The sequence below is a fragment of the Limulus polyphemus genome, unplaced genomic scaffold (assembly GCF_000517525.1).
Source record: "Limulus polyphemus unplaced genomic scaffold, Limulus_polyphemus-2.1.2 Scaffold2530, whole genome shotgun sequence".
Taxonomy (NCBI): domain Eukaryota; kingdom Metazoa; phylum Arthropoda; class Merostomata; order Xiphosura; family Limulidae; genus Limulus; species Limulus polyphemus.
The window spans coordinates 109,606-124,007 of NW_013668140.1; the positions used below are offsets into that span (position 1 = coordinate 109,606).

Here is a 14,402-nt window from a genome sequence, read left to right on the forward strand (position 1 = left end):
TTAATAACTTGTTTTTTTGTTGATCCCTGGTTGTAGCAGTGTTACACTGTTACAAGTGCTCTTGAATAACTTCTACCTAGGGCCCTGCAAAATTTAAATATGGTTTAAATTCCAAACAGTATTTCAGTAACATATGTTTTTAAATTTTTTTTTATTAATTTATAGTAATAGCAATGGAAAATCACAAAGTAAAAAAGAATAAAACAATGGATGCCCAAAACAACAAAAATTTAAATGCTGCATTAAACTTTTTTTTATTCAACTTACACATTTTGTGGGTTGCAGATTACAAATCACCATGCGTCCACCATTTTTTTTGGTGAGGAGTGGTAAACTTCCACTGGGAACTATCTGAAGTGTTGTTCCAAGACAAATGCTAAGATCAGCCACCCTAAGCAACATAATGTTTTTCTAAATAATTCGATAAAATATAATGCTGTCTGGTTCTGCTACTGCAGTTTAAATTACATTACTATTTTGTTACAACTCTTAAGTCTTCTGAATCACACACTAAATAATATAATTATCAGAAAGAGCTCTAACACAGAAACTACAACTTTTCCTTGTACCTTTATTGAATCACATAAAAATAATTCTTACATTTTTAGTGTAGAAACACAGGTTGATTACATGTAAGTATCAGGCTTTGAAACAAAGAAAATCTTCAATATCATTATTTTCTGAGATACTTATTCTAAATTCATAGCAATGACATGATGGTTCAGTCATTTTTATCTAGATAATGTCTGCTTATAATGCAAGTTTGCTGTTTTGAACTTTTATCAGAAAGGTATGTTTTCTGCAATGTATGAACCTTTTGATAGTATTGCACCTGTTGTTTTTAAAAATTAATTGAGACAACATAAGTAGTTGTTTTGTTACATGAAGAACAGTATTTTATAACATTACATGAAAGTTTGTTAAATGATACTACACATCAAAATATTGCTGTTTTTGTTTAAATTTTACATCTATTCTCTGTTTGATATTATATTGCTATATTATTTTGATCATTCAATGAAATTTCACCTACTAATAATTTTTAAAATCTCAGTTTAGAAACATAAACTCAAAGAGCTGCCAAATAGAGCTAATGTTCTCATTCTGGTTGAAGAAGTCATGCATACATAATATGCAAGAAATTAATAAGCCATAAATATAATTTCATTATCAATACAATGCATTGATTTAAAAAACAACTGTTGAAATGTGCAGGCAAATAAAAATTAAGAAAACATTAACTGTTTAATTTCATGGTATCAATACATTTACTATGATCAACTTGAAAACTTAAAAAACATTCTTACATCTATACTCAATGATGCGAGTTAATACCACACATCCATTATCAGTGAAGTATATTAAAGATGGGACTGAAACATAAATGGTGGCAAGAGGATTTTCAGCAACAATGAAATAGGATGGAAAGCTGAGGAAAAACTGTACCAAGATTTACAATACAGCAAATATTAAGAGCAAAATGCTAACATGGAAGGCTTTATCTTATTCTACATTAGTTTCAACTTTGACCACGTAAAAAAAAACAAGGATGGTGTAACAAACAACCAGCAAAACATGCAGGCTTCTGACCATAAAAAATGCATAATTTTAACATATGCTAGAACATGGAAGAATATTTCTAAATACCAGGGTGAAATGACTGAAAATTTACAATTTGCTTAGTTATAGTATTTAGCAGTTATTGGTGATAAAAGTGTGTGGTGGACACAGTAGAAAGGGCAAGTTTGATATGGTAGCAAAACTTCAGCTTCATTCATTTATTGAAAAACAATTTTTTTTCTAATGACATTAGTTCTCTTAACAAGTTTCTACAAATATACATCTCAAATGGTAAATACTAATTCCTTCATTACCTGGAATGAACATCAGCTAGTTCCAAGTCTTCCTCAGGTAGTTCATCCTCCCAATCCAGAATTGTGTCATAAAGTTTCCCCCTACATACTCGTCCATTTGTTTTCCTCAGAGGGCATGGTTGGTCTGTACATTTTTGACCCACACTCACAGAAGCCTGACTTCTTATGAACAGTCTTATGTAAAAAGAATTGTCAAAATAATCACCAAGATACACTTATATGCAAGTTTATTTTGTCAAAAACTACTGTCAATATAATTTCAATTAGCAATAAGGCAGTTAATTTAGTCACTAATATGGTAGTTCAGTTATAGATCTTGCAATAATATTACTTTTTAATAGGTTAAACTGTCCTAATTTCATATGAGAGGAGGGGCATATGCACAAAAATAATTTTCTGCTTCTTGATTGGTCGGTATATAGGCTAGTGGCAGCTGCTATTTGATATGGTAGTAACACCATTTGATATGCTAGTAAAGTTAACATTTCCCTTATCTGAAAATGTATTTCCAATAGATACCTACATGTACATATAGCTATTTTCCTATTGAAGTTGCATATTTCTGCTTGAGAAACTTGTATGCCACTATCCTTGTGAAACTCCAACCTAAATCCACATTTGTTCACGTGAATTTGTACTACTACATGATGATGAATCATGCAACAAAACCCTCCCCCAATAGAAGTGATACACCTCCTTGTACAAATCATCCCTCTGCATTTGCAAGTGAGAATCCTTATTCTTTTCCTCTGTACAATCATGTCAAGATGTTAGTGTTTGCTGAGACTTGTCAACGAACTTTGTACTCATTTTACTTTGATTGTGTTTAAACTTAATCATCATAAATTCACAATTTAATGTGGATTCTTCTTCAAATGATGTGGGTGAAAATATCACTCACACTCATCAAATTGCCAATAATAATGGAAATCTTTTATTTGTGGAATATTTGACAGCAATTGTCCAATGTGTGGTGTGGTCCATGATGCTGCCAGGACCCTTACTTCTGTTCCCACGACACAATTCCCTTCCCCTGCCTTTGATGTTGAAGCCAAATAGAATAATTTTAAAAGGCTTTTTCCACCTCCGTGCCTTCTGAAGTTAACATTTACATATCCTGAAAATATATTTCTGATAGATACATCTGCACACAGAAAGCTATCTTTCCCATGCATCTGCCTTAGAGATTTGCACTACTGCATAATGATATTATTATGCAGCAAAAGCTCTCCAATAATAAGAAAGTGATACAGCCTCACCTTACACTAGCTTCCTTTATGATTTTACACTCATGAGCTTCATTCTATGATGAGGCATGGAAAACTAAGTTCCACAAGAAATGGGGATGAAGAGTGGGAAGTGTGTAAAGAGGTGAGTATCTATTAGAAATACATTTTCAGGTAAGGAAAATGTTAACTTCTGAGGCAATACATATCTCTTCACACAGAAAGCTAGAACCCCACATTGATATGGTAGAGTGTCCAGTGCAAAAGTTACCTACATGAGCTCCTTTCATAAAGTGCCCAAAGAAAACCCATGAACTGTGACTCCTGATGGTAGGGGCACAGTAACGGGAGACTGTACATCTTCCAGGGTACATTCTTTGCCTAGATTGAAAGGAAGAACGAAACAAACAAGCCCCCATGTGTTGCGGGTATGAAAGGAATAAGAACATGGCCATTCAAATACTTGCTGAACCAACTCCGACTGTGAGAGGAGTGCACAGAATTCATGATCTTGCATGTAATGTTGGTGTGTCTCACCTCAATTCTACCACCAGACTCTTGCACTGACACAAACTGTGGAAGGAGGGCATGGAAGTCACGCCATCAAGTACACAGAGTATATGAAGAGTGCAAGCGCTGACTCGACTGAACAGTTATCAGCTGCAGGAGGAGTGCACAATTTGTTAGTAAGTGTTTACCTCAACTGAACAGGAGAAGGGCACATGTGTATAGTGTATGCATAGATGTATGGGGGATTTTTGACTAAATGACGTTATAAGTAATAAACTTCTGCTACCAGTTTTTCCCAATTGAAGGTAAAAATTGCATGATTCACCATATTTTGTGCTTCTAATTTTGCCCAAATGAAATTTGAAAATTTGCCTCAATGGTCATATGTACTGCAAGCTGGGATGGCTGCTGCCCCCCTGCCTTTTACACCTGCTGTGGTTTCGCTAGATATTACACCTATTAGTGTGTGTGTGTGCTCACCTCAACTCTACTGAATAGTCACAAACTGCAGGAGAATGGCACAGTATTGTATGAAGTGCTGTGTTGTTGATATAAGTATATCAGGGATGATCTACACTACACTGACAGTGTCACCACCACCCAACATCCCACCAACTGACACCCCTTGTTTTACCCCCAGCTGTTAGGTCCCAATCAATGAGGGTTCTCCATGATCCATAACCCCAACAGCTAGGAACTGGTAAGTGCTAAGGGTTTCCCGTGCTGCACTCAAAGAAAAAAGGGGAAGAAATTTGTGAAGGAAAGAACTGGATCAAATGCCTGGATCCTAAATGGTCCCGTTTCAACCAGAAAAACAGGTGACCAGGTAAGCCTATTTTGAAAGGCGAACAAGCACAAGATAGAGAAGCATGCAAAGCAGTCCCTGGTGCTGGCTTTTTCCATGATAGTCCATGGAATAGGTACAGTCTGGAATATACCACAAGGATACATCAAGTGTTCTTGCAGAACACCCAATCTCAACAGTGGGCATCCATGAAGCCAGTGTAGGTATGAGCACTTTCCATTATCGTGGCTTAATGAAGAATTTTGGGAAATAAGTATAACCTAGGAGGCACCACCAGCCACCTGCTGGGATTCTGGAAGCAAATGCTATAAATCAAATGGGAACCTGTCTGAAGATGGTGGATAGATTGTAAGATAGAAAACAGAGGCAAGCAGTGACCCTTGGGAGATGAGACAGCAAGATGACAAAGAGATTGGGTGATGAAGACATGCAAGGTAGTCCACATGCCAGCTTGAATGACTTTGTCCAGCAGTTGTCAGAAATGGGCAGTGAGAGAATGAGAGAGGTGATGAAATGATGAGGACCATCCGCAAGTAACAACCTCCAATGAGGAGGAGATCAAACAAAGAATTTGGTGGACCATACCAATAAAGGCAGAAGGAGATTTGTTCCTGGAGGAAGAGGAATCCCAGAAATCGTAGAGTGGAAAACAGAATCCCCAAAAGTAAGAGGTACAAGCTAAGTGGTAACAAATGGCATGGACAAGGCAGAAAAGTCTGTCTGGGTCCAAACAGGCATAGAAGATTAGCTTGAGACTGAGGGAGGAAGGACCAGTCTGGAGAAATAAGAATATGAGGATGATGGAAAGTGCACAAGACGATGCTAGATTTGAACAACAGCGAGAAGAAAGAGGAATATGTTTAAAGAGAAGACAGTAGAAGTTGCAAGTTGCCAAAGACTCAAATGAGCATGGGTAAGAGCATGCAGGATGACATTGAGGTTCCTACATGCATGGAAACAGGGTGAGTGTGTCTATGGGTAAGAAAGAACCAGAACAAAGTGGAAAGAACATAGGAGGAAACACCTTGTGGTATCAAGCAGGCAAAATGGTGAAGACAAGGCCACCAAATAACCAACAAAGGCAAAGACAGGTGAATGCTGTAGAGCAACCTGGTAAAAGTGAAATGTCCAACAGTAGAATGATTATGAAGAAGAGAGAAACAGATGAACCAATGTTGAAAGACACACACCCCATGCAAAGAGGACTAGTTAGAATGATGCCCTGAATGGGAAATGAAAGAATTACTAGATGGGAAAGTCTGGTTCAACTGGGATTACCAACTCTTCAAAAGTTTGAAACAGGACTTTATTTTGCAAGGGCCTGTCCATAAATTGCATCACACAATTTAGGCCACTTTTTGCTCCCCTCCTCCAAAGTGGAGGTAGGGTTGGGGACAGTGTGGAAACAACATAAGAAAGTGAGTATTGATGATGTAAAGCTTCACCCCATGATTCAATGCAAAGAAAGGGGTTAGGCAAATGGATCAAAGAAGGGAAGAAAGAGGTCAAACTTAAGATAGAAGAGTATCCCTATCCAACAACCCTCAGGAACAAGGAGGCAAGTGAGATGGGAATGATAGAAGAGGAAGAGTGAAAGGAACAAGAATCACCCACAAGTTTCACTGGGGCACTGTGGAGTGCCTCAGACTGGAAGTTTAGAGAGGAGAAATAAAGAAGTGTTGTAAAAAAAGGATCAGGTAAAGACAGAAGTAGTGGGTACTGAAAGGAAAACCGATGCCAAAAGTCTGCCCCCACACCGGTCAGGGCAATCCCAAATGTAGGAATCATGAAAGGGGATGAAGAAAGACTAAAATCTAGAAAATAAGAATCAGATAGACAGAAAGGGAAATGAGTGATGTTGGAGAAAAAGAAATGTGTTAGGGTTAAGAAGTAGGGAACAAAAAAAGAACATAACACAGGGATAGTGAAAGGAATGGTGCATACCTAATAAATCCAGGCCAATAAAAAATGAAGTATATCTTCCATGGGGAGAGAAGTCCCCAAAGCCTAAGCAAGTGAAGGAACAATCAATTTTATCCTCCTTATTTTCCCCACAAATGAGGGGAAGAATGCCTAAAGAAGGGACTGGAGTTGAAGTTCCTGAGATATAAAGAAACCACTACCCTAATCACAATGGTCACCATGTCATCTCAGGGAATTTGCCTCCATAAGCCATAATTGCAACACAACCTGTGTGAGGAAATTAGTCACTCATATAGGTAGTAGTAATAGATGTTACATGAACAAGTGTTTATAGTTTGAAGAAGGAAAGTAAGTTCCCTAAACATCACAAGTCTTGTTACATTGACAAAGAAAAACGCGAAATTATGTGTTCAGTGCTGAGGAATAGAATGAAGATCACGAGTGCAAAATCATAGAGGGAGCTAATGTGCAGGGAGGCTGTGTCACTCTCCTATTGGTGGGAAACTTTTGCTGCATAATAATGTCATTATACAGCAGTGCAATTCATGATAAATCTCAATAATTTTAGGTGGTAGTTGCCTGAAGGCTAGTAACATGCAACTCTTTAAGGCAAACATACAGAAGAGCTAGCTTTTTGTGTGAAGAGGTGTATAATTGCTCAGAAGAATAATCTCCTTTGGATTTCCAGAATCTCATTATCCAGGTATGTTTTATTCTTTCTCTGTTCCCAATAACTTATGACATTTCCTGTTCACTCTTACATAACCATTTTCCTCAAGATTTCTTTGCCCCCCCCCAATATTTTCATTCATGCCAACTTGTTTCTTGGTCAACTTCATGCCTCATTGCCCTCGTTTCACTGACTGCTATCTCCTTGCACATAATCATTCTCCCTTTCTTTTCCTTGACACACTTTTAGTCACTTTTGCCAGTTTGGGGGGGGGGGGGGTAGATTCTTCGTCAGCTATTTATCTATCTAGCACCTAATTTTCCCAACTTTCAGCCTTCCTTATTACTCTTCTTAGGTGTCTCTCCTTTCCTCACCTTATAATGAAAGTTCAAATGTTTACATGCAATTTAATTTGGATAATTTTAACCCTATTACTTATAAGTAAACCAATTCTTATTTATCGAACTGGTGTATTTAAGTGTTTTACACTCACAAAAAAAACCCTATCATTCTGTAGGTATTTAAAGAACTTGTAGCATTCCACCACAATTTAATTCTTCGTATTGTTAGCCGACACTGGGAAGCTTGTACATAATTGAATAAATACCTATAGGATGATAGGTTTCTTTTTGTGAGTGTAAAACATTTAAATAATCCAGATCAATGTTAAAATTATTTTAGTACTTAAGTGTATAAATACAATATTGAAGTAATATTTATTACTAGAGGGAATACTGTATAGCTGCTTCAAATTATTTTCTTGACTGTTCATGAAAATTATATCCCTGACCTAAACAGTGGTAGAGTTGAGAAAATTATATCTTATGTACACTTATGAAAGTTGAAAATATATGATTTGACATTTGGCTTTGATCTGTCACATGAGAACTAGTATTAACTAGTTATTTCACTTTAGAACTGGCCACATTCACACTGTGTGTAATGTATTCACTTAGTTCTTTCTCTGGTTATGACCAAATTACACACAGACACATGTACTGTATCATTTAGTTCGTTCTCTTTAGAATGAGTCATGGTCAATCTAATATCATATTGTGATTCACTTCTGAGCCCTTTCACTCACAAATGCAAAAGGATTGTTTTGACATAAACACTCACAACTTTATGTTTGATCATGAAGCAAACAGCCAAAAATACAATACAAGTAATGGGTGCAAGGCTGAGGAAAATTCTGTTCACTTGTGAAAAATGTAATGAGTTAATCCTTTGTCTCTTCAAAATCCTTTCAGGATCACCAACAATTACACAGGTATCAAGTGCTAAAAAAATGGAGGGCATAAATAGAGTTCTTAAATTATTCAACTAACTAATAAGACTTGTACTTATACCTTTAAATGTGGAAGATTACTCCCTGTCATAAGCAAGTTTTACCATCAGCTCAAAGTGACACTATTTTTAGAGGTGCACATTAAATGGTTAAGATGGTGGAAAAACAGCATTTTTTACATGGACCAGGTAAGTCTTTGGGTGTTAGGGAAAGATTTTTTTATTTACACTTGCTTTGCAGTTAAAACTATTAGTAACATAGTATCTGCTCAGGTACTTCTAATTACATTTTTCTTTTTCTATTTTTCATCTAAAGGAAAACAAAACACAGTTTATGAAACTTCTAACATATTCATTATGATAGGAAGGGGTATCTAACTATCGTTGTTAGGTGTCACCAGTCTTACTAGATCAGTGTTAACTTGTTCTTAGCTGTCTTCAACCCAGCAATATCTACAGTGAACATTACATGTCTTTCTTTGACAACAAAAAAATTAACTATTTTTACTGAAAGTCAGCATCTAACTCAGACTGTAAGTAGTCTAAGTGCAAGGAGTTTTTCATGTTAAGATTAATTTTTTTTTTCATCTCACAGTCTGATATTTCATTCATATAACCTCTAGAACCTTTTAAATGAATAGCAAGTGTTTTTCAGTAACACTTCATATTTTATCTGTTATTTTCTCACTCTAACTCTATACAGGCTCAGTCTTCTTCATGGACCTTGAAACAACCACAAAATTAGATTAAATGAATCTAAATACCTTTTTTTTCTAGAATGATTGCAAATTGCAACAGAAAATTACAATTATTTATCATAAACAGCCTCAGACTCATAACAGTTTACATCTGTTTTCATTTAATTATACTGTTTTATTACTCTCTGAACCATGTTTAACTACTAAAGCTGTATAACAAAGCTATAAATCACCTAGCAAACACATGACTCATGTCGCGTAAACACAGTACTGAATTACATAATGCATAACATGCTGAGAAATGTAAATTTTTTCTTCTTTTACACTTTTTGAACTAACCTAATAAGTTTTTAATCTTTACATTCCAGTTACTTTCATAACAAGAAATTTAATACTTGTATATGGATACTTTTTTGTAATCAGTCTCAATAAAAGTTAATATTACTTTTTTGGTACAATTTATGTTAGTACTTTATGTATTTTTATTTGTTTCAATATGCCATATGGAACACAAAATAGTAACACACAAAGAATACAATGTCCTACAATTATTATAATTTAACTGAATTAAAATAATTCCCTTACCTGGTCGAGCTGACCTCTGTGATAGCAGCAATAAATATGTAGGCCAAATAATTCCAAACCTTTCGGGAGAATGAGTTAGCCTTATATGAATATTGGTAAATTGAGATATTCTCTTTTTATAAGTTATATATAATCCAATAGCAAATGTCAAACAGATTTAACAATAGTTTTTGAAGGGCAGTATGTAACAGAAAGACATGAGATGTGGGTTTGACTTTCTGGTTTATATCTTCATTAAGCAAAAAGAATAGAGACTATAAAATTTAGATTATGTCTTAGCAATATCTATACTATAAATGTATAATTTATGCTAAACTCTAGACATTACACAGGGGTAGTAAGTAAATCTATAATGAAGTGAAGATCAAGAATTTATTTTAATACTTCTTTCTGAAATTAAGAAGTCAAACCTTCTGTAACATTAAAATTTGATTTATTAACTATATTTTGATGCCAAGTTTATTGATATACATTGGTAATAAAGTAGTTTAATTAAATATTGAGGATAACTCTAAAAACGTTGTGACATGCACTTTGACATACCTTATCCATAGGGCTAAAGGATACATGTCCTATATGTTGCATAATGAAGTGGAAAACTAGTTTTGAAACTGGACTCACTATCTCACTGGGTTAAAAAACATCTGGTGCTTACCAAAAATTACTTCATTTTGAAGTTACAGCTAAATTGAAAATTTTGTAAAATACAATTTTCAATAAAGATGGAGAAACATGAATGTTGAATATATAACTTAGAAGAAGAACAGTTGACCAAATGAGGCCATGAAAAATGTCTAATGCTAAAAAGCCAACAGAAGTTCCAAATAAGGTTATTTAAACTTGAAGTACACAAGTTAATTGGAAATATATTCAAGACTGTAACATAAGAAGTGGAAACTACTGGCTCCTCTTACCAATGCCAAATGGACACAATTCCACTAATCCTCTCTGTCGGGCATCATTTACTGTGCATGTCACGAGGTTTTAGTGACTTACATTCAAAATTTTATTAAACTACTTTTTGTTTATGTTATACCAATTAGTATAACATAAAATAGTAGTTACTAATCCATATTTTAATAGCATACAAGTTTTAAGTTCTTATTTTTATAAAGGCAATATCTAAAAGCATCCTGAATTTCCCCTAGTGTGAGAAAGGACATTTTCTCTAGGCATCCCCTCTTCTCTATTTTATTCACCACCCCTCCAATAAGTATGAAATTTAACATAAATTACTCACTATAAAATCTTCATTGCTGAGACAAACCATAATTTTTTATAGCCTTCAATTTTGTTTGGTTATGGAGCCATCAAATAGAAAATTAGACCCCTCTTGTCACACCCACCTGTCACATTCTCTCTTTCAGGATTTGCTAATAGTTCTCTCTTATGTTTAACTATATATATTATGTATAACAAATAGAAAGCCAAGGTTTTCATTTCTAAAATGATGTATTATATTATGTTATTTTCTGAATGTAAAATTGTCAATTTCCCTGTTAGTCCAAGCTTTGTTCCCACAGGAAAGATAATGACTAGCTTGGATGAATTTGCAACAGCTCTTGTCGCATAGTTATAAAACCAGAAAAATTGTGATAGTTAGGGGAAAGTGTCTGCTTTTTTGCAAGTTATCAAGTTATTATTCTATGTTCTTTTGTGCATCATTTAATTACATAAAAATTATTTAGCGCATTACTACTATTCGCATAAAAAAGTAGGGTTAAGTCCCTTCGACAGCAAAAAAAAAAGAGGCCTGGGTAAGTACTTTATTTTTTGTTTTTCATGTTTATTCTTTATTTATTATTATAAAAGTAACTGAAATGTAAAAATAAAGTTCTCTTTGGGTTAGTTAAGGTTAGATTAGATAAAATAAATAATAATAATAATATAATAAAAATGTTTCATGAAGCATGCATGCAAGCAGCTTGTGGGTAATGTAATTTGATAGTGTGATGTGAGCTCCACATTCCACAAGTGATTTACAACTTATAATGGCACAAATAGTAGTTAGACACAGTTCAAAAGGCAATAAAATTGAAGTATAAGTAGATGTATACTGTTACAAATTTAAAGCTACTTAGGATAAATGAATGTAGTTTCATTTTAAAATTTGAAGTCATTCTAGAAAGAAAAAAAAGGAATAATTTAGATTTATTTCGATTTCTTTTCTGGTGGTTATGAGGTTGGTCAAATTAACTGACCTTGTATAGAGTTAGAGAACAGAAAATTACAGATAAAATACAATGTTTTACTGAAAAAAAACATTTGAAATCTATTTAGGAAGTTTTGTAGATTTTACAAATACAATTTGAGATTTTTGAGATGAAGAAAATAATTTTTAATCTTCAGACGAAAATCATTTTGCACAGGGACTAGTCAAAACAAATACTCGATATATTCATGGAAAATTTTTTTTTAGTTTATTAAAAATACTTCACTAAAAATATGACTTTTTGTATGTGAAAAACATAATATTTACTGAAAGTCTGCCAAGTTTTGTGAAGATATACATACTATATTAAAAGTTAGTAGTATTAAAACTATAAAGACTTGAAATGAGTACAAAGAGGTCACATGGTCGGTCAAATCGACCGAGCCCGTTAAGAGAGTTAAAGAAAGCAATGAATATTTATGATATTAGAAGAAATGGTTGTATAAAAAATCAGTAACAGAATTATTAACAGGAAGTAACAAGTGGAGGAATATATGTGAAAAGTACATACAAGTTAGATGTTTAGCAGTTTATATTTGTACACTTTGGAAGTTAATTGGTCTAATACCTATGCAGATCTAAACAAATGAATAACATAAAATAAACCCATTCATCTGAGAGAAAAGCCAATCATTGTTTTCTCTATGACAGAAGAAACAACTTGCACTACCAATCAGAAGAGGAGGATCATGTGCAAATATGTTTGCAAATAACATACTAAAAAGTTATAATTATCCCAAATTATGCATATACAAAAATTGTGATTTTGAACAATTAGTCAGTAAAACCTCCACTCTTAGGTTTCCACAAATTTAGCAGAAGTTCCAGTTGTCAACCATGGTAGTTCTCCAGTACACTGAAAATATACTTCAGACAAACTCCTTGCAACTCACTATTGCTACCTTTCATCTAGTCTAACAATGTATAATGTCTGAAGAATCTGAGGTAACAGAAACTAAAGTAATTGATAGAAGACATAATTGAGTTGTTAAGAAACATACTGGAGGAACTGTTATTACAGATATATAAAGTGTAATTATGACTGAAGGTTTGTGTAGAGTTGGTTTAGTTGATAATTTATTTACAGTTTTTCAGATGTTGATGAGTATTTTGGAGGAGCTTATTAACTCTCCCAACATGGGCTTAGTCAATTTGACTGACATTGTAACCACTTGTACTCATTATAGTTTACATACCACTAACTTTTAATATATTAAGTGTATCTTTACAAAATTTGGTAGAATTATAGTAAACATTACAAGTCTTTTGCACATGAAAAATCAGATTTTTAAGGAAGTATTTTTACTTATGTTTGTCCGTGAAAATTTTGATTCATTTCTTTTTAACTAGTTCAAGTGTAAAGTGATTTTCATTTTAAGATTTAAAATACTTTTCTTTGTTTCAAAAATCTCAAATTTCATTTGCATAACCCTTAAAACCTTCTAAATACATAACTTTTTTTTCAGTAAAACGTTATACTTTACTTGTTATTACATTTATTACTTGATTCTTCAGCCTGTAGACAACTAATCGAAGTATAATGAAAAGAAAAAATTGTAAAATCAGAAATATAATGAGCAGCTGTTTCATTTTTCTTCATTATTGAGCATGAAGTTTTCCCCTGAGAGTTTCAACTGCTAAACATATCCCATATATTTTCTGTGTTTATTTTACTGTCAATGACTAAATTAGAAACCTGCTAAAAATAAGCAATAAATCACAGTTCGTGTTATAAGACTGTTTACGTGCAACCATAATATGAGACTCTCGAGAGCAACAACGCACAAGCTAATCAGTGAAGTAGCATGCCCCTTGCTCCGAGAACACAATATGGAATATAGCAGCTTATGTTTCCTGTAACACTTACAACAGGAATTTCCCAGGGTAATAAAATTGCAATTAGAATGTGTAAAAACATTTATTATATGGTTTAGAGTTGGGCTGATCCAATTGCATCGCAGGTGTTTCAGTACTACTGGTCACCCATTTGATCTACTACCCTCTCTCACTTTCACCATACTTATTTGCCAACCAATAGAAACTGAGGTTCCACTACCAGTTACTACACTGTTTTAGTTTTGAAAGTCTTCTCTTACAAGCATTTTGCCTTGTTTCAACTGGCAATTGGAGTTTGTGAAACACCTTTGGTAGTTACTTCAAAATAAGTAATCATAATTTTTAGTACATATACAGAATCTCTGTTCAATAATTTCAATATATATTTGTTGATAAAATCCAGTGTAGTTGTTTCTGTATATTAGCACATCATGTACTCCTTTTGAAATGTATGATACACATCACAGAATATATTGTAACATACGTTTTTCTTTTCAGAGTTCATCTTCCCTATTCTTGGGTAGTTACTTCAAAGTAAGTAATCATAATTTTTAGTACATATAGAGAATATCTGTTCAATAAAATTAGTATATATTTGGTGATCAAAATCCGGAGTAGTAGTTTCTGTATTTTAGCACATCATTGTATTCTTTGTGAAATCTATAATACACATCACACTCACAGATTAAATATATACACATGTAAAACACATATATACACACACACACACACATCAGAGAATACACAATATATATATATATATATATATATATATA

General features: G+C 33.7%; 1 protein-coding gene across 2 annotated transcripts in view; it reads right to left on the reverse strand.

Annotated features, from left to right (window-relative positions):
- The window catches only part of LOC106467215 (NAD-dependent protein deacetylase Sirt6-like), a 30,596-nt gene that overhangs the window by 5,685 nt on the left and 10,509 nt on the right, over window positions 1–14,402 (reverse strand). For both annotated transcript variants that reach the window (XR_002612379.1, XM_013927543.2), the window contains exons 4-5: window positions 1,875–2,048; window positions 268–391 (exon numbers count right to left, since the gene is read on the reverse strand). Coding sequence is in view for 1 of the 2 variants with exons in the window: in XM_013927543.2 (XP_013782997.1) it covers window positions 268–391; window positions 1,875–2,048 (298 nt within the window). In the remaining variant the exon portion in view is untranslated. The remainder of the gene's footprint in view (window positions 1–267; window positions 392–1,874; window positions 2,049–14,402) is intronic.